Source organism: Juglans regia, chromosome 4 (assembly GCF_001411555.2).
Source record: "Juglans regia cultivar Chandler chromosome 4, Walnut 2.0, whole genome shotgun sequence".
NCBI classification, from domain to species: domain Eukaryota; kingdom Viridiplantae; phylum Streptophyta; class Magnoliopsida; order Fagales; family Juglandaceae; genus Juglans; species Juglans regia.
The window spans coordinates 31,665,619-31,686,357 of NC_049904.1; the positions used below are offsets into that span (position 1 = coordinate 31,665,619).

General features: G+C 34.5%; 3 protein-coding genes across 4 annotated transcripts; 1 reads left to right on the forward strand and 2 right to left on the reverse strand.

Annotated features, from left to right (window-relative positions):
• Positions 1–1,788: 1,788 nt before the first annotated feature.
• LOC108987798 (NADPH-dependent thioredoxin reductase 3-like) lies at positions 1,789–10,386 on the reverse strand. The gene is made up of 10 exons (XM_018960808.2): positions 10,073–10,386; positions 8,488–8,695; positions 8,250–8,355; positions 6,749–7,014; positions 5,168–5,447; positions 4,666–4,773; positions 3,631–3,717; positions 3,395–3,499; positions 2,588–2,718; positions 1,789–2,160 (listed from the first exon to the last, which is right to left on the reverse strand). Exons 1-10 carry the CDS (start codon positions 10,368–10,370, stop codon positions 2,100–2,102), a joined length of 1,650 nt encoding a protein of 549 aa, XP_018816353.1. The 5' UTR covers positions 10,371–10,386; the 3' UTR covers positions 1,789–2,099.
• Positions 10,387–12,872: 2,486 nt separating this feature from the next.
• On the forward strand, positions 12,873–14,994 carry LOC108987791 (heat stress transcription factor B-3-like). The gene is made up of 2 exons (XM_018960800.2): positions 12,873–13,401; positions 14,209–14,994. Exons 1-2 carry the CDS (start codon positions 13,156–13,158, stop codon positions 14,689–14,691), a joined length of 729 nt encoding a protein of 242 aa, XP_018816345.2. The 5' UTR covers positions 12,873–13,155; the 3' UTR covers positions 14,692–14,994.
• Positions 14,995–15,939: 945 nt separating this feature from the next.
• Positions 15,940–19,971, reverse strand: LOC108987802 (AP2-like ethylene-responsive transcription factor At2g41710). 2 transcript variants are annotated; one of them, XM_018960815.2, is made up of 9 exons: positions 19,617–19,971; positions 19,404–19,486; positions 19,274–19,282; positions 19,038–19,126; positions 18,195–18,268; positions 18,040–18,090; positions 17,409–17,470; positions 16,586–17,214; positions 15,940–16,402 (listed from the first exon to the last, which is right to left on the reverse strand). In XM_018960815.2, exons 1-9 carry the CDS (start codon positions 19,835–19,837, stop codon positions 16,349–16,351), a joined length of 1,272 nt encoding a protein of 423 aa, XP_018816360.1. In that variant the 5' UTR covers positions 19,838–19,971; the 3' UTR covers positions 15,940–16,348. The 2 variants fall into 2 exon arrangements, with proteins under 2 accessions (XP_018816360.1, XP_018816361.1); XM_018960816.2 differs by having other exon boundaries at positions 17,409–17,467; positions 19,617–19,970.
• Between the last annotated feature and the right edge of the window lie 768 nt (positions 19,972–20,739).

The following is a 20,739-nucleotide window of genomic DNA, read 5'->3' on the forward strand; positions in this document are numbered from 1 at the left end:
GACATGCAACGTGAAGCCACCATCTTCGGTGCTTTCCCTTGTTCTCTACTTTTCACCATGCTTGGCTTGCTGCCACGTTGAACAATATCCATTCAGTCTGAAAGAGACCCTTAAATCTAAAAGAAAGCATGATTGGATAAAAAAAAAAAACAGTTGTTTTCGTTACCCAACAGAGTGAAAGACTATCGATTAAGCTGGAAGTGTCAAATGTTGTTTTGAAACTAACCCTACTTTGAAGGCCTTATTTACAACGTTTTTTATTGCATCATATGACTTAAGTTTTATTTATGTATTGATAAAGGATGAAGAAATAGAGCAATAATGTTAGCATTACTCCGTGTTATTTTCCAGTGCTGCATTTTCTTATTAATTTCAGTGTTTTCTGAGAATGTTTTGACAAAACTCGATCTTATGCAGCACGTTGTCTGTTTCTGTAGTATTCTCACGTGACTCTGTCCCTACTAGTAGTTGGTCGCGTAAGAGCATTCTCATTGGATTAGCTAAAAGTTAAATCTAATGAGAATTTAGCTATTAGGTGGATAAATTACTCACATTGAATTAGCTATATTCCAAATAGCTACAGTAATATCCAAACTAATTTTTAAATTTGGAAGACACTATTCATTCATCAAATCCTTTTTATATTATTTCTTTCTCTTTCCTTTTAATATTAATTATTTCTCTCTCCATTTTAAATGACAATTGAAAAAATATAATTAGAATACAATTACAAATTAATATATAATATTATAAATAGTAAAATATGAAAAATAAAATAAATTCATAATTAAAAAAATTAAAAAATTTTCAAAATTATTAATTACTCATTACTATATAATGAATAAATAGATAATTCAATTTGGAGATTTGATGTGAATAGTCAAAATTAAATTCATCTTATATTATTTTATTGTCATATAATGAAAAAATGGCTATTCCAATGTAGAGATTTATATAAATGGAATAGCTAAAAGTTAAATTCATCTTGCATTCATAAAAAATGTACTTTAATTTAGCTATTCCAATGAGAGTGCTCTAAGAGACAGCTTTTTAAGTTTTTTAGGCCGGAAATGATTTATAGCATTTCATTATTATAATTTTTTTAAATTTTTATATAAAATATAATAAATAATTAAATTTTTAAAATCTTAAAATAATATTAAAAATTAATATTCTAATAATATTTTTTTTTAACTTTTATCTTTTATTTAAAACCATCTCATCTCTGAATCAAAAGGCTGATTTAGTTACATAAAAACAAATAATCTCATCTCATTTCGGTTGTGTTTGAATGTTGAAGTGAGTTGAGTTGAGTTGAATTGAATTAAGATGATAAAATATTATTAGAATATTATTTTTTAATATTATTATTATTTTAAGATTTGAAAAAGTTGAATTGTTTATTATATTTTGTGTTGAGATTTGAAAAAATTGTAATGATTAGTTGAGAGTATTTTATGATCCAAACGTAGCCGAAATCTTATATAATCATTACAACTTTTTAAAACTTCTACATAAAATATAATAAACAATTCAACTTTTTCAAATCTCAAAATAAAAATAATATTAAAAAATAATATTATAATAATATTTTATAATAATATTGAAAACTTTTCACAACAATTCACATACAATTATTGAAAACTCCCAACATTTCTAACGTCTTTTCCCCCACCCGTAGTTGTCAATGTCGTCAAGTGTAGTGAAGAAAGAGCACCTAATGAGGTAAATCAGAATATATTCCTTCCCAGAACATTCCCTTTTTATATATAAAGACAAGTTCGCAACTGATAATAAAATCACAAAAAAGAAGGGTCTTTTATTAATAGACATGGCCGCAAATTATTGTATTTGGTAGCAAGCAGTCGATAAAATTCATTGTTGAACTCATACAAATTTACAGAATGATTGAAATTCAAGATTGGAGATTTAAAACCATCAAGACACTGGCCGTACCTCCACTTGTATATATCTACTGTGTTGTTGATCAACATTGAATATTATCGTAAAAACTTGAGGCAACCATTCCACTTGACTGTTTGGAAGGAACAAAACTGGATCACAAAATGAGGGTTCCCTAAAAAGAATTTGAAGACCTCTCACTTATTTTCTTCAATGAATTCTCGATACTCTCCCTTCATTTTCACCCCCGACACCGTCCTGCATAACCGGAAGGGAACAATAAGTGGCCGCTAAGAACCAACGACCATGGGGATAAGAGCTAGAATTACGGCAGATGTTCATATGGAGAGATCACATGAGACGATAATTTCCCCAATACTCCCTCCATAAAATTGAAAATCAAGCTTTCTAAATTGAAATCATTCATCTGGTTAAAAAAGAAAGAAAAGGAATAGAACCTTCTTTGTGAAAACATAATGTTATGTAACATGATAATGCCAAAATGTTGCAAAATAAAGCGCCATCATTGCTTAACACTGAGCTTGTGCCGGTCATAGTAAAGAAAAACATGACCAGACGGCAAGAACTAAGAGCCAAAGAGGGCAAACAAAAATGAATTGAAATTCAAGAACACCCATGCAAAGGGAAGGACAAAAGAAGTATCAGAGGACAGAATATAACCGACCTGAGCATCTCCTTCTTTTTGAAGAACTGCACACATGGTGTACCCATAATTCCAGCTGCTTCTGCTATTTCTGGATCTTCTTCAATATCAATTTCAACAAAATGTACATTCTGGTCGAATTCATCTATTACCTGCCACCAGAAGTAAAGCAAAAGTTCAGCAGTCTTAATTAGTCTATCAACATAGTAACAGTTACAGATATCATAAAGCCTGAATCATTGAACACGAAGGACTTGTCATTCCTATAACACACTTAAACTCACCCACCCACACACACCCCCACCACAGTGAAACCACTTCATGCGGCTTGGTCCCAGCTGATTGTACTATCTCTTGGGATCAGCAATGTATGTCACATTCTTAGCCTTTTCAAAAAGCAAATATTATTGTAAGTGTTTTGATGTTTAGCTTCAACTAAAAAGATATACAAGTTAACTTCTGCATGTTCAGCACTTCCCTAGTGGCACTTGATCTGATTGTTGCCTTAAGCAAGCCTCAGAGCTTGACTAAGATCTTCATGTGATTTGTACTAGATCCAAAACATGAAACATTTTTTTTAATAAGTGCGCTTCTCTTTCATTAACAGAACTGTCATCTTCACCATGCACCACGCACGTCAATATTTATTCAACATAATTCAGTTTCTCTCAAGTCTGACCAGATTTTTTCCCCAGTTGGTTCTATCATGCATCTTCGAAGGAAAAAAAAATCCCCATTATGATCATGTGTGAGAGATAGTAGTAACATAAAAACTTAACTAGAGATTTAAGTACCATGTAATATCAAAACAAGTTTAAAATTATGTACCTTACTAAGAATTGGCTTCAAAGTCCTACAAGGACCACAGGTTGGTGCTGTATATAGTACACATATAAGCCTTGGACTTTCATGGTACAATTTCCGTAATGCATACTGAAGAGGGAAAATGGTAAGCACTGAGCTAAATATAGAAAACCCATAACTAAAAAACTTAATTCAGTGAGATGTCAAATAACGCAAAAGTTCCACATGTAAAAGCTAGCATTTGGGCAAGTAGCTCGTACCTCGCCCTTGTGCTTTGTAAGTGTAATGTCAAAACCTTCTTGAACATCCCTGGTTGTGAGTTCCTTCTTCACCTCTTCAGCTTGGGGCTGTCACAAGTAAATTCATGAGAGGAGTTTCTTAAGGGATAATGGTATAAGCCCCATAGGTAAACTAGCTGATAGACTTCAATGTAAAATCCAAATTAACTTCTCGAAGTTTATAACCATCCCTAGTCAACACTTAAAAAAAACATTTTAAAACTGAAATTAATCAGTTTTTCATGAACTTCCATGGAACAATGAGCTCAAGCTCGAGGGCACATCTTTATCCCATAAGAATGAGATGGAAGAGGAAATCATGAACTCAAACTAAGTGCTTGTGGAATTTATCAATAACAACAACAACAATAATAATAATAAACCATGAATTATTCCCATATTGGAAGAGCCTAATTTAACAGCATGTAAAGATCTAAAACCTTAACTGAAAAATTAGAAAGGGAAAAAAAACAAAAGTTTTCCTTTCTTTTCGTTTTTCATTTTGGACTTTTTTTTTTATGTCGGGGAACCTCTCCAAGGCAGGGCCCTTCGAACCCACCCCTGCAGAGTAAACCCCGGTCCCGTGCACCGCACCCTCGGAAGTTTCCCTACACAGAACTGGTTAAATCGATGGCTTTTCACTAGGGGGTGTGGCTCCAAAGGATTGTTTGCACCCATGAGGTGTTGAACATTGGACCTTGAAGGGATTGATACCCCAAGACCAAAGCTTTCACCACTTGGGCCAACCCCTTGGGGAAAAATTTTGGATAATTACCAAGTAATTGGATGAAACACAGGCCCGCTATCTTGATTGAAGATGCATAGAACCCAACAATGTCTTGTACATGGTTTCTTGATTAATACAAGATCAAAGAAAAAATTGGTTTGGTCTGCAACTAGTCAGAAATTGGTAATCGCTGAGGGATTACTTGGGTTAAATCTTGGTATGCCTACCAAGAACTCCTACATCCTAAGAAACCATTCAAACCAAAGAATTAAATGGAATTCCATGAATACCTGGTGAAACTCAACAAGGAGATCATTGTGCACAAGATATCTCTCGACTGATAAAGCAGCAATGCATCCAGATCCAGCAGCAGTTACAGCTTGCCTCCATTCGTGGTCCTATTAATATAACAAAACTAGAGTTAAAAATTGTCTACAATGATAATAGTTCCCAAACATAAGGTCATTCCGATCGGATGATGGGACTTGACTTAACAGCAAAAGAAACATACTTAACATTAACTAGTGAACTGGATGTTCTTAAGACCTATGTACAAAATTTAAATTCATTCTTTGGTTTAGAAACATGAAAATAAAGATTTTTCTTGCCAGTATGAAAATTGAAGCTTCAAATACAAAAGTAACAGAAACTAAAACCTATGTCTTTCATTTTCTCATAAATCAAACAAACACTAATTCGGCCACTGTCTTAAGCAAGGGATCTGGAAGGCACAATATTCATGGACTGATAAAAAAAATCAAGAAATAAAAATGATAATCTTGAAGAGCATACCTGCACATCTCCAGCAGCAAATACACCTTCAACTGAAGTTTTTGCAGTACCCTCTTCAACTAACAAATAGCCAGAGCTGTCAAGCACAACTTGGCCTTCCAACAACTGGCTATTTGGTGAATGGCCTATACCATAAAATAATCCCTTTGCCTCAAGCACGGATTCCTCGCCAGTATCAACTTTTAGAACTAAAACTCCAGACATCTGACCTTTTGTATTGCTAATAATATCCAAGGTCTCTGTATTGTAGTGCACGGTGATATTTGGATTGTTGTACACTCTGAAACATTCGCGATAATCAACCTGTTAAACAAACATTCAGGGAGTTGAAAACTCATACAAATTGCTCATTAGTATATTATTCACCATCAAGAAAGAACCCAGCAAGGAAAAAAACAGTTACCACCATAAGCTGTAACATTTTAGCCACTGATAAGAAATCTACAGTAACCCACCCATATTTGGATCACCAGACGAGTAGTGTCAAGCAGAGGGTCCTTGCAAGTTCCACTAGACCCAATGTTTAAACATGAGCATAAATGAAATTGGCATTCTTTTGAGTGGTTCTCACTAGATAATTGCAATGAATAATTATTGCATTGTTAACGAGGGAGGGGAAAATATGAAAATATGATGATGGTCATTGCTCTAAAGATCAAGCAAGAAATGTTGGTAAAGGCAACATTATGCTCCCAAGGGTTATAATCCTACTACCATCAGCATTATTTTATAATAGTTAGACACGACCAAAATAAATCATGCCCATAAGAGAAAATTTAGGGAACCTATACTATAATCTAATCGAGTTTATTTGACACCATACCACATACATACAAAAATTAGCTGATACTTGTGACCAAGAGTTTTTATAAACCACACAAGGGTCAGTATTGTTCATGAAGTCATAATCGTTTATGCAGTTCAAGCTTATAACTATTAACCTGTACAGGCAAAGGCTCAGTAAACCACAATTTTATTAGGTATATAATTCATTAATTTTTTTTATAAGTAAAGGTATATGATTCATAAATACAGTAGAACAATTGAAAATGTGGTACATTTCCATCCTAAAACACCAAATTTGACAATCTAGTAGAGTTAAAGGAAATGAATCACGACACAGAAAAAGTGAAAACACATGGTAGAGTCGAAACAATCTTAGTATAGTAAATGAAAAGAACCTATGGCGACAAATGAAGAAGATATGTAGCGGCATATAAAGTACATGTAGATTCAATAGGAAGGTTCTGTAGCAATTCCTGAGGCAAATGTTGCAGCGAAAAACAAGGAACAAAGGTACACAAAGATCCAATTGAATACTTCGAAACAAAACAATTAAATTAAAAAATAACCAGCTATGAAAAAGAGGAAGACAAGCTTTGAGCTAATGTGAACTTCCATTCAGCTGTATATCTGCTATGAAATACCGAGTGATAATGGGACTGAGAAGAACATTTTAGAAACTTCAATTTGATGTTCGTAATGAGCAATTTATAAGTACCAACATTGATGTGTAACATAGAAGCTATGCAATGATAACTTCAAAAGGAAAGCATCGAAGAAAGAACCCCCATAGCTCACCTATCTTGCATAGCTTTGGAAGCCTTTAGTTGGTCTCTACGTACGAGTAAATGAACATGACGAGCATATTTAGTAAGGTACAATGCTTCCTCAGTAGCTGTATCACCCCCTCCAACAACAGCAAGAACTTGCCCCTTGAACAAGGGTGATGCCCCATCACAAATAGCACAAGCACTAATTCCCCTACTCCAAAATTCATCTTCACGGGGTAACCTAAGCCTTTTTGCAGTAGCTCCTGTGGCAAAAATGACACTGTGGCACTTAACCTGAAATGTAAACAAAGCAACAAAAAAAAATACAAAAACTGAAGCAAACAATTACTTTATTAAGAGCCAAGAAACGATGATTGATTCTAAAACCTATAGGCATAATATACAGGCTAATGGCAAAGACATAATGGAGGAGCTATGTGGCCTTGTTTTAACAATGGCTATGGCAGACAATAAGATTGAAAACATAACTATAATATGAAATGTAGACTTAGGGCATGCTTGGGTAATGAGATGAAAATTCTGTGAATAGTAGTGAAATGGTTTGAGTTTAGATGTTTTATTGACTTTTGGGAAAGGAGAGAAAAAGTTGAATACAAATATTATAAAGTTAAAAAATTGTTTGAATATAATTTTTTAATATTATTTTGTTTGAAATTTGAAAAATTTGTATTGTTTTTGTGTTTTGTTTGGAAGTTTGGGAAAGTTATAATGATTAGATGAAAAAGTTGGAGATTTGAAATTAAAAAGTGTTTTGTGTTTAAGTGATGCTTGGGAAGGAAATTATGAGAAGTTTTGAGATGAGAATTTCTCATCTCATCTAACTTCCCAAGCAACCCTTAATGTGTGAGAACACACCTTTGCTATTCATTTTGATTTTGAGACCTATCAACCATGCAGTTTTTTTAAAAGTACTATTTCCCAATTGTCGGAGCTAGAAGCTCTGTCACACTTAGTCAAACAAGACTACTTGACTCTTCAGGGAATCAGATACAAGAGAGAAGGAAGAACTCAAAATTCTTTTGTGTGTGTGTGTGTGTTTTTTTTTTTTTTTTTGCCGGGTAATTTACTCACGCACCTAAGGAAGGTGTCATTTGGCCTAAGGACCAAAGTTTAAAGGAACCATAACGATCAATGAGACCATATATTCATACTAGAGATATGTTGTATGACTCTATCAGGAATATGTATTACTCCGTGTCGTGTTCCAAAACATAATGTTCTTTTCTACAAAGTACAAGGTACGTTCTACTCATGCCCCCGCAATTGAAGCTCTCTATCCTCTATCATGATTGAGACAAGATTAGTTCTCAATTGAGGCTTGGTTTCTGAAAAATTAGATAGAAGCACACTCATCTTGCAAATCATATCATTTTTTTATGAAAAATAAAAACGTCATATCCTGGCAGATTCAAAGAACCAGTTTAAATCAACTTAAATATATTTGAAAATTTGGTAGTTCAGTCATAAACAGATATATGAAATGAAAAGCTGAAGAAATAATATATCACCTTACGTTCACTACTTTGCACTGTAAAAGGACTACTTTTTAAATTGATATTTTCCACGTCTTCTTGAAACAATTCTGCTCCCCAACGCTCAGCTTGCAGTCGCATCCTAAACAATACCCAATGTCAAGATTCTATTCTACATTCCAGTTGAAATCGCATACTCCTACATGTATAATTCGTAAGAAAATATGTCAAGTATAAAAATGATACCATATATATATATATGTATTTTTTTTACCTTTCCATCAAATCTGGACCACTTATTCCATCAGGAAACCCAGGGAAATTCTCCACCTCAGTGGTAGTCATCAACTGTCCCCCAGGAACACCGCCTACTTGATATCCCTCGAATACTACAGGCTTCAAATTGGCACGAGCTGCATATATTGCCGCTGTGTATCCAGCAGGACCTGAACCTATGATAACAACATTCTCGACATTTTTTGCTGCAAACAGAATCAAAATGATTATTCCCCAGATTTTCATGGTTATCAAAAATAAGGAAGACAAAGGAGCACAAACCTAAACTGAGAACCCAGATTTCTATTTCTAACCATGCGGTTGTAAGAACGATCAAATTGGTTCCCCCATTAGACTTCCGTTAGCAAACAATTGAAACTTCACATCAACAACAATGACCATTCAACACAAATCAATTGACAAGCCACGTGCATAAACAAATTCAAATACAAGAAACTTTAAAAATCAAACTAAAATACATAAAAAATAAATTTCTTACAATTAAAAAAAAACAAATTGTTTCATAAAACAAAAGGAGTATGAATTTTCTAAAAACTTTAAAAGCTAGGTGGCTGTGCGGCCACAATATTTATGCCAAGAGGTGGCTGAACCTTAAATTAAAGCTTTTCTGAATAAATTGGCGAGGAACTCCGGAGATCATGCAAACGCAAATTATATTTTTTCTTAAATGGACTTTTTAAATGATCTTGGGTCTTATATTTTCTTTTTTAATGTTTTATACAAGTGGCTCATACATGAAATGTCAAGTTACATGTGATGAATCGTAATTGGTGCTGATGTGGAGTTTACAGCGATTTACTAGTGGAAATATGACACGAGAGCACAATCCAAGCCTAGGTTAAACTGAAAAGGAAGCAATGAAATCTCCAATTACAAACTATACATTAAGTTTCATCAAAGGATCCAAAGAAATGAACGTAATTGGAAATTTCATCAAAGGATCCAAAGCAACGAAATATGTTGAAAAACTAGAGCCTAGAGCCAAGATGTGACTAAGGCCCTTGGGAATATTAAACAACAGTACAGATACGGGGCTCATTAGCGGCTAAAAAAAACAATCTAAATTAGAGGAGTTATCAGCAAGCACCTCCTATCAACTAACTCCCCCTAATTTTGGCAATTTGTCTCAGTAAAGTACAAACGGGGCTTATATTTCAATGGCGAAGATACAATTAGCCTCGTAATTCTAAAACTACGGCTCTTATTAAAATACATTTCCCAAGTTCGATACATTTTCAGCAATCAAACCAAAGACAAAGCTTATAAATGAAATACCAACAATACCAAAATTTATAACATTTCAACAAAGGCCAGTCCATCTTGAAAGTACTAAAATACCAACAATCGGAGCCAACTCTAAGCCCCATAACCAAAATTTTCAAAACTCTCCGCCTGTTTTTTTCCAAAGTAAAAACTGCACCGAAACTCATTCTCCCAAAGCAATCAAGCCCGAATTCCAAATGGCATCCAAACAACACGTCAATTTCTCCTTCTTCTTCTTAAAAATATAAATACACTAACACTAACACATATTAGTGCGTGTGTAAGTGCAGTTACGCTACCTGGAGTGGTTGGGAGTTCGGGCGAGGAGGCAGTGACTTGGAGAAGGGCAGAGCGAGTAGCGGGGGAATGGAAACGGAGGGCGCGCCGGCGAGTGGACAAGGTGTTAAGGAGAAAGAGACTGTGGTTGTGTGGAGGGAGAGCGTTGGAGAGAATGGAGGACATGGCGGTAACTCGGTAACTCGGCGCGGAGGATCCGATTCCTATCGTCACGTTGCAACCCATTCGTTTCAGACCATACAAAATGGGCTTGCAGTTGGAATGATAAAAGCCTAATCTATCCGTAAGTCCATACGACATCGACCTCGATGTTTGCGAAGGCGTAAGTCCTGGTGACATCCCCCACTGTCCATGAAATATCCACCGTCCACTTCGGGATCTCAGTGGTTGACGGCCGTCTGCTCTTGCCACTTGGCGGAGAGCGCCTGTATCCAGATCCAGTATAGATAAGCTGACGCATTTTTATGAACCAATAATCCCGTGCCACGTGCCAACATTATGTTCCGGCATCGACCGATAATCGATTGTGCAACAGTTATACAAAATATTTTTTTCCCTCTTACAAGTATAGTATATTCCCATTTAAAAAAAATTAAAATTCATGTAAAATTTTTTACTTTTTTTTTTTTTTATAGTAAATTGTATTTTTTTAATTAAAATACATAAAATTTATACACTCTAAAATTATATATAAAAACACTCTTAAAAAATTTGCGTACAGATGTATTTTTTTAAAAGATAGAATGGAGTTAACTTGTGTTAGCCTCTTAAAATTAAGAAGTTGATATCTATGTTATTAATTAAATCAGCTTGAGAAGTGCTGCGACTTTATTCAATCTGATTTTTTTTTTTTTTTGGTTTTTAGACGATGGAATATTATTATAATGTGGGTTTTGCTCACAATGTTTTTTTTCCATACAAATTTTCAAATTGTGAATATATAAGGTAAGGGAAAGTATAGCACGGAGACAAGATCTCGTTTGGTTAAATAAATCATCTAGTCTCATCTCTTTATTATAATTTTTTTAAATTCTCATATAAAATATAATAAATAATTTAATTTTTTTAAATTTTAAAATAAAAATTATATTAAAAAATAATATTTTATTTAACTTTCATTCTATCCCATCTCTTCTATATAAACAGTAAAAAAGATATGGTTCAGATTTTAGGATGTGTTCAAAAGAACACCAAAGAAAATGTTACATGGGTTGTGGATGTTAACAAATACAACAGATTTTGGGCTAAGTTTGCCCCAAAGCTTAGCTCAATTTGTTTGATTTTGTTATTGGAATAAACAATGAAATGGATTGGATCATTGGATAAAAATCAAATCTGAATCCTTGACACAATTAAGTTAGCCCCAGTGGGAAAACAAAGCTGTCGTTGTTGAGGATGATGGCCTATATATACTATACTGAGGACAAAACCAATGAAAAAAATGCAGCAAAAGAAAAGGACAGGCCCGGTTTTAAGATCAAGTCAAGAAAGTTCAGCTACACACCAAAATCACAACATTCCATATTATATGCATCCCTCCAAGCACGTGGGATTCAATCACCCATCACAATACTATTCATAACACGTTGAATTACTTTTTCGATAATAATATTATTTACAAATTATTCATTATTTTTTCGTTATTACAGATCATTTGATATTATCTCAACATCCAAACGTAACATTTGATTGCATAAATATTTAATGTTATATTTATTGTCTAGATTAGATAATTTGTGTTTATCCATTCTTGATTTAGTTTTGCACGAATTATCTCAAGATAACCCACTAATTAAGTTGAATTAACCCCACAGTTTCATTGAAATTGCAATGCATGTTTGTCTTTCTAGTGGAGTACTAGTGTCATGGTGATCACACGCGCTTAATAGGGAGTGAAAGACTTTTCAATGAGAGGGAGTTTTGGACATAAAATAGTTCACAAAAGTCAAGAAAAAGAAGTCATGCACTGCTTTCATAGAAAAACTCTAAAGCATTTTCGAATGAGGAAGAAATCAAAGTCATCAGATGGAATATATAAACTTTGGATAGATTAAATAAATAGAAGGTAATTAGATTGAGAGAATAGATCAACAGCTAGGAATTAAGTACCAGCACATCGAAACGACTTTTAATAAACATTATTTATGATAACAAGTTTGTTACCAATTGAGGAGATGATTATTATATACAAAGTTATTTTATTGTCGAGTTAATATGTAGAGCACATCATCTACATCACGTAGATTATATAATTTTATCTGTAATATTTAAATTTTAAAATTTATCTTTGAAATCAAATTATGTCATATAAATATTTTACTAATTTTACTCTACACGATAGCTTGAGAATATAGTTTTTCTTATATATATATATATATAATGAAATAAAGTGATCCCATGCATACGTGTATGCTGATCTTGACCGTTCATCCAAATGGTTGGACACATCAGAAAGATGACACGATTAAAATTCATGGGTCTTGACCCAACAATATTGAGGGCATTTAATAAATATATATATATACACACACAAGTATATGTCTTTGTCATACAAATATCTAGAACTTAATGTTACTGTTAATCGATCGAAGGGGTCAAACGTATAAATCCTAGCCGTGAAAAATGCGAAGGTTTAATCATATAAAGGATCGAATGGTGGAGACAGCGTGTTTGGTGTATAAACAATTAATAGAAAACAGAGGATAGAAAACAACAGTATATATAATATTTTGCATGAGATGATGAATATGAATATTCTCAACTACATATAAAAAGAGGTAGACATTAATATGTCTTGAGAGAGAGAGAGAGAGAGAGAGAATTAAGGAAAGGGAGAAGCCCTTGCATTTCTCATGAACTGCAGAGTCGTTTTGGGTTTCTATTGTTGGGGTTGGGAGTTCTTAACTGCATGCCCTTCTCTTCTCCGCTTATCATTCTTAACCTTCTTCTTCTTCTTCTGGTACTTGAACTAAGAAATTAAGATCAAAATCCTCTAATCTTCTAGTCCTCTCTAAGATCTCTCTCTCTCTCTCTCTCTCTCTCTCTCTCTAGCTCAAAAGTTCCATCAATAATTATATTATATTTAATGATGGAGGACGGTGTGTGTGAAAAGGGTTTGTTAATGGAATATGTGAGGAAGTCAAGTCCACCACCATTCTTGCTGAAGACGTACGTACTGGTGGAGGATCCGGCGACAGACGAGGTGATATCGTGGAACACGGAGGGAACGGCGTTTGTGGTGTGGCAGCCGGCGGAGTTTGCCCGTGATCTCCTCCCCACACTTTTCAAGCATAGCAACTTCTCTAGCTTTGTCCGCCAGCTCAATACCTATGTACGTAAATCTTATACATACATACATATATAATATATATATATATATAGCCACTAGTACTGCATGTTCCAAGCAAAACTCTCTACCCTCAAATCTCCATAATATAAATATATATATGAACGCAAACCATTTTTTTTTCTTTTTTTGATGAAAAAAATATTTAGGTCAACGTCTTTGGCCTTACAAATTAAAGACCTAATAGCTAGCTAGGATCGATGGTTCTTTTGATAATATAATTGAGATCATGATCATCAAGGAATTTTGATGATCTATGTGCACTCTAAATTACCCATGAATAATTTTTAGTTTATTTTCTTATTTATTATGTAACTTCTAACTCCTGATTAAAAAAAATAAAAAAAATTCTAACTCAAGAAAAATAAATATAAAATAATTAAGAATTTTCAAAATCAAGGAGTTCGGTGCCACGTCGTTGTACGTTGAAACTTGAAGTAAATCGATTAAGCACGGATCAGAAAGTATCATCATATTATTATTATTATTATTTATTTATTAATTGGCAATAGTAGATCAATCAAGGCATGAGAAAGTCAATGCTTAAAACCTTGGATTTAGACCAGGTATGAATGAATTTCTGCCATTGACAATATATATGTTTGAAAATCTTGGATTAATTAGACCCGCAAAGAAATTATAATTTGGATAAGAATAAAACTAACTCTTGCAGTACTGCTCTTGGAAGAATGTATTTATTTTTAAATTATGCTATTTATTTAAATTGTAAACATATACATGATGATGAGCTGCGCTTAAAATATATCGTATCAATTAAAAATTTATGTACAGGGTTTTCGGAAAATTGCGACAAACCGGTGGGAGTTTTACAACGACCTGTTCAGAAAGGGTGAGAAAGAGTTACTATGTGATATCCGTCGAAGAAAACCGTGGGTCAACAAGCAACAAGAAGTGACACCAAATCAAGACCATGCAGACTACTGTGATGAAGATCAAAGATCTTCATCGACTTCATCATCGTCGGAGTATGGTATTCTTGTCGACGAAAACAAACGTCTCAAGAAGGAGAATGTGGACTTGAATTCCGAGCTTAAAAGCATGAAAAAGAAGTGCAAGGAGCTTCTTGATTTGGTGGCTAAGTATGCAAAATCAGAGAAAGAAGAAGATGATGAAGATGAAAGGGCGCCCAAGTTGTTTGGAGTGAGACTGCTGGAAGTCCAAGGAGATAAGAGGACGAAGAGGGAGATGATGAAGAGAAAAAGGGCAGAGATTAGTGAAAGCGCAAGCATTTTGCTTTCTCAATCATGCAAATAAATAAATGAATTAAAGTGGTATTAGCTACTTAAAAAGTTAAGTGGCTTTTAGAACATACAGAATATCTTAGTGAGAAAAAGAAGAAGAAAAATAGCTTAGATAGACTAAGGCACTATATATGTCTAATCATGTATTATAGAGCTAGCAAACGAACTATGAAGACAGTTCAAGCAGCATATGTAAGTAAATTTGATTAAACGGGCACAAGCCTGTTTATATATAAACGTTTATGGTTTGAAATGTGACATGTCTCTCTCTCGATATGTTGATGATAACTCAGATTAATAGATTATGTTTTAATCATTCATTTTTTCTTTTTAAGTATAAGAGGGTAGAATTTTTACCTGCAGAATTTTGCCAATAGTTCCTTCCATGTTTTGTATTTGAAAAATAATAGCACATGTCTCTGCAATGCATGCATGGATTAATTACCAAAATGAATATACATCAATTAAAAACTAAAATAATTAATTTCTTGAATATGGATTTATCAGTATAAAGTGGATATAGTGAATACTTTTTAGATCCTCCTGATTATGGATATACCATCATTTATTAACTACTCTGAGACAGTCTTCCTCTTATATCTATTCCTAAATAATAAATTGGGTTTGCTTGGGGGGATGGGAGTTGTCTGGTGAACCTTGTAGAAGCTTATTTATTGCTTGGCTTGCTATCCACTCTTAGCTCTTTCCAGAACTATTTCAGAACTATTTCAGAACTGAGTGCTTGCAGCTTCTTAGTAATTGCATTATAACACATTTTTTGAAAAAATTTATAGGCCTAACTCATCTCATAAAACCGATTCTACAAGAGAGAATTGTTCATTACTTATAAACATGCCCAAGACCTTATCCACAATCAATGTGGAATTATTCCTTAACACCCTTCCTCACGTGCAGGCCAATATTTTTTCTGGTCCTTGTCACGGGATAAGTAGTGTGGACCCTCATTCGTCCTGTGGCAGGCTCTGATACCATGAAGAAATTCATGAGCTAACTCATCTCATAAAACCGATTCTACAAGAGAAGATTGCTCATTGCTTATAAACATACCCAAGACCTTATCCACAGCCAATGTGAAATTATTCCTCAACATTCTTAACCAAGAAAAATTGATAACTATTTTCCTACTTGCTAATTTCTCCAGGAACTGCATGCACTTCTATAAGCTATCATCCTAAGTGTCTGGCATATACCCAATTATTGTTTTCCATATGGTGCAGATTATCTGAAAACAAAGCCAAGTGCATTTAAGATGTTAATGAGAAAAGAAGACATGATCAGAACCTGCGGAAAGTACACTGATTTGTGCATGTTACAACAAACCACATTTAAGGAGAGCTTTTCCTCTTATTTGCTGTACAAATATATTCAAGAAAGACCGACATTTTCCCTCTTCTATTTCTAAACTATAAATATGAAGACACATCTACTTATAAAAAATAAAAAATATGAAGACACATCTATATTTCCTTTCTATAAACCCAGACCTGAAGTAAACTATAATTAAAAAATAACTAAAAACTCTTGAGACAAATTAAGCTCTCCATACTCTTCCTAAGACGTCTGCTGGCAATGCATTGCTAACCCTTCCAGGTAGAAGACAATGCCGATTTCCACTTTTCACCAAATTGTACATGAGAAGAGAATGTTGCCTATTCCTCCGAATGAAAGAGTGTGTAAGTCGAACTGGTCTCTGTCTTTGTAACCTGCATTGAAACGTTTAAGCTCTTTATGGGTGAATGGGGTTATTGGAAATAGATTTGGGAACAGCTCTCCTTACACCTCCCCAAAGCTTATAGCATTGTCTTTTTTATTTTGCTACGATGATCATTGTCATTTTATTTGGTCCTGCTTTAAGATAAAAAAGCTCTCATAAGAAATATACCAACCTCAGCTGCACGAGAAAGCCCAGTTGGAAGAACAGGAACAAGAGACGTCCAGAGAATGGGATCTACCAACGGATCAACAGTATTGTAGTTTGTCAAAAGCGGTGCAGATAAGAAAGGAGTTGATGGATACACATTTCTCTGAAGAGACAATCCCCCACTCATGCCTAGTGTAACTCCAAGCCTCCCAGTCCCAACATCATGAGTTGTGGATTTCTCAACTGCCTTACCATAATCCATCTTATTGATGGTATTTTTGTCTTCGTTCTCATCATTATCACCACTGTTCTCTTGCTTTTTTGATGCTATCTCTTGCAAGTTCTTGTAGGCAGCTGACCGTGATAAGATGCTCAAGGCAGAGACTGCAGAACCTTTATGCTTTCTCTCTTCATTGGACACGCCCAAACGTGGCATTTGGTATGGTTCAGTAGGCTGGACTCCCCATTCTAGTGTTTTTAGTTCCACACCAATATCTCCAGCATGCTTTGTTTCTTCTGATGATTTTGTCCCAGCATCTGCATGACGACTTTTGTTGGGCCCCCACCACTTGATGTAACTTGTCAAGTCAAACTTTCTTTCATTGCAGAAACTTCCTAAATATTCACTTTCTGCTGCTGGATCATCGCCCGTACCTTTTGATAACATAGAGCAGTCATATAGTTAGTAACGCTACAAGCAGAGGCATGAGTGGAAGAAGATGGCAAAAGTCACATGCTAGGAAAAAGGTTCTGTACTTGGGGTGGATTTATTATTATTATTATTAGTTGGGCTTGTATAACTCTCATATAAAAATCTTTTCTTGAGCATAAATTTCATCAGAACCTACCATAATGCATACTGTTGAAGTACTCAGATCCAGCCATACGACCAAATGGCTCCCATCGACTGCTTTGTGATAGCACCCAGTGTAAAATAGAAAGCAAAAAGATATAATCAATAATGATTAATCAAAGAAACATTAAATAATTTCAAGCATCTACCAAATGGAAAAGAACACCCCTACACAAACAAACTGTGGATTAAATTGTTTTGCACTGGGTTAGAGTGTAGACCATTAGACATAATACTATTTTTATTTTTCAGGGAATACAAACTAATAATTTTTTTTATGAGAGAGAATATAAATATAATTTTAAAAAAGAACACTAAAGACATTCTTTCCTCTTAATCAAATTCTAGATAAGTATTTAACAGAAAGTTTATAACATATGCATTCATCTTGTCAGGTTTACTGATAAATGATCTGAGGTAGTTTCTTCATCAACTGAAAACCAGTGGGGAAAAAGGGAAAAAACTGTTAATTACCTAGAACTACCAAGTACCCCAAACAGCTTTTTGTCCACACATTATGTGCTTAATATTTTGTAAACCAGCATTCCTTTGGAAAAGCATTATGCACTAAATAATGCTCTGGAACATGAACACCAATGTTATACATCGCGAATAGATGTAATTACCTGGAAAGGCCACGATATTTAGAAATTCCTCTTGAGAAACCACTGCTCTTTCTGCCGATAGCATCAAATATAAGAAACCGTGCAAATTTGGTTAACAAAATATTCGAAGTAACAGTGCAAATTCAGTTAAAAAAATAGATTTACAAAGTCTTCACCTCCGTAGAGATGCAAGGTATTCTTCTCTTGAGAGATTCTGCATCTCTTCAAGATCCCTTGTATAATCAGTAACCTGCAGCACACATATCCCAAGTCATACAGATAGAACTACAGAATTGGATTAGAAAGTATCCTACTACAAGTAAGGAATATAGGGTAATACCACTTTCTTTTATACTACTTAAAATAACCAAAAGATTAATAAACATGCTGACTAAAATATCAAGATAGTAACTCCTTCCCTTGAAAGAGGTGCCTCTAAGAGGCAGCTTCTCTCTGTCTCTCGGGGATGATCTCATTATAGATAATCTGAAGAAACATATATTGATGTGAATGTGCAGAAAAAGCGGCTTTTACTTCATTGTGAGATTGCTAGTACCTTGTGGAATGACTTTTCGATTGAGTTGACTTGGCTTTAGTTATACCCATAATGTTAGTACATAGCAGTGCACAATTGCAGTAATGTGGACGGTGATCCCTATCTATCTAATGTGGTGTATTTGCATTGAAAGGAATGGTAGTGGACGATGGAAGAGCTTAAAACTTTCTTTTTCAATACTTTGTTCCCTTGGTTAGCTTCTATAAATTTTGATGGAGTGAGTATTCATGATTTTCTTGTCTTCTTTCTTTTCTTTTCTTTTTTTTCTTTTTTTTTTCTTTCCTAGTTAGGCATTCATTTTGTATACTTATGTACTTGAGTTGTGCCCATAACAAGAGTTTGAAAGACCTAAACTAACGACTAGAAAAGATAATTTTCAATCTCAAACAATAAGAAAAGGACAGCAAATACAATAAAGATTGAACATATATGCTTATTTTGTTTCGAGAATTGATTGACTCACTGGAAAATTAATGAGTGTGCCAGGGCCCCAATATTTCAAGGCAGCGAGATCATAAGCTCTAGCTGCAGCCTCCTCATCATCATACGCCCCTGTATGCATAATGTCATTTAACCATTTATTTTTTGATCGGATAATTTAACCATTTATTTCAACAGGGTATAACATTGTCATTAGTAAGTTTACCCAGACAGAAAAAAAAGTGAGGGGGGGAAGATACGTTGAAGGCACCAACTCACCCAAGTAAACTGGAATAACAATTTGCGTTACCAACCATTCCATGCACAATAAGAGAAAATCAAAATGGTGTCAGCAATACACGAAACCCTTGGGGTACAAAGTCAGATATTCATGGGAAGTGACATAGACCTTGTTTTCCCTTCTTATTCTGATTCTGGTTCCAAGTACTCTTGTCCCAAAGATGAGCTTCATAACGCCCAGTCCATCTATGCCTTTCGTTTCATCATTAAAAGCAAAGAAGATGAGTCGAAATCCACTCGGCGCAGAAGTATTCCGAACTCCCTGACTTTTCTCAGCATAAAAACAGATTTAAACAGAGATTATTATGAGCTAGATAAGTACCTGGTGACTCCGCGGTAGATGGAGCTGCGTTTTCCGGCGGCACAGGGAGGCATTTTGCTGATGCGCTCCTTGGCCGTACACCCTCTATCCTTCTTCGCTTTCTTCAGTCCTCTGTAAAGCAACAGCTGATCGTTCGTAACCACCGCCTCCGACGCCTCTCCACCGCAGCCGCCACCACCGGCTTCGGATTTCAAACCAGGATCAGAGGACGACGAAGCCATTGTTGAATCGAAACCCTAACCCTAGGGGAGAGAAAGGAGATAAGAAACCCAGCAACAGTGAGACAGTGTGTATGTATGTGTATGTATTGGAGTGTTGATTTGTTAATGAGTTTTGGGGTTTGGTTTTGATTTGAGTGACTGTGGAGGGGAAAAACTACAGTGAAGGGGATGGTGGAGACGTATGGGAGTGCTGAATTTACGGATATGTCCTAATGAGGATTTGGAATTAACGGAGTGGGTGCTGAGAATATGAGGCGGTACCTGCGGTCAAAAAGGTGTAACGGCTAGGAGGGGAGGGAGGATAATTTTGTAATATACTATGGGGATGATGGTTTGAAAGTGCAGGGGTGACCACGTGGAGGTCCAACGCCACCTGTCTGGTGTTTGTGGAAAACCCAGCGTGATACCTGTCAGAGCTTATTTTCCTCTCAAGATTATTGGGACCCGCTTCCACGTACTATTATTATTATTATTATGATTATTATTATTTATTTATTTATTAATTCTTGCGGGATGATTTGTCTCTTGGAATGTGTCGTGGCAATGCTAATGAAATTAGAAAAAGATTACCCAACTTCTTATCATTCACATAATTTTTATACACCACATTTTTTTTAATTTGTTTTCTTTTATCAAATATTTAATATATAAATAATAAATAGAATAATTTAATTAATTTAAAAAGAATAAACTCAAAAAAAAAAAAAAAATTTTTAAAAAATATTGTATGTGAAGGTTGGGAATAAGTAAAATTATTCTAAAAGAAATATTTCAGACGATTTTATAAATTTTATAAAATAATATAATTTAATATATTAATTGTAAAACTATTTTTATTATAAAGTAGAATTATATAAAATCATGTGAATACTTTTATAAAAAAAAAACTGTGACTAACACTT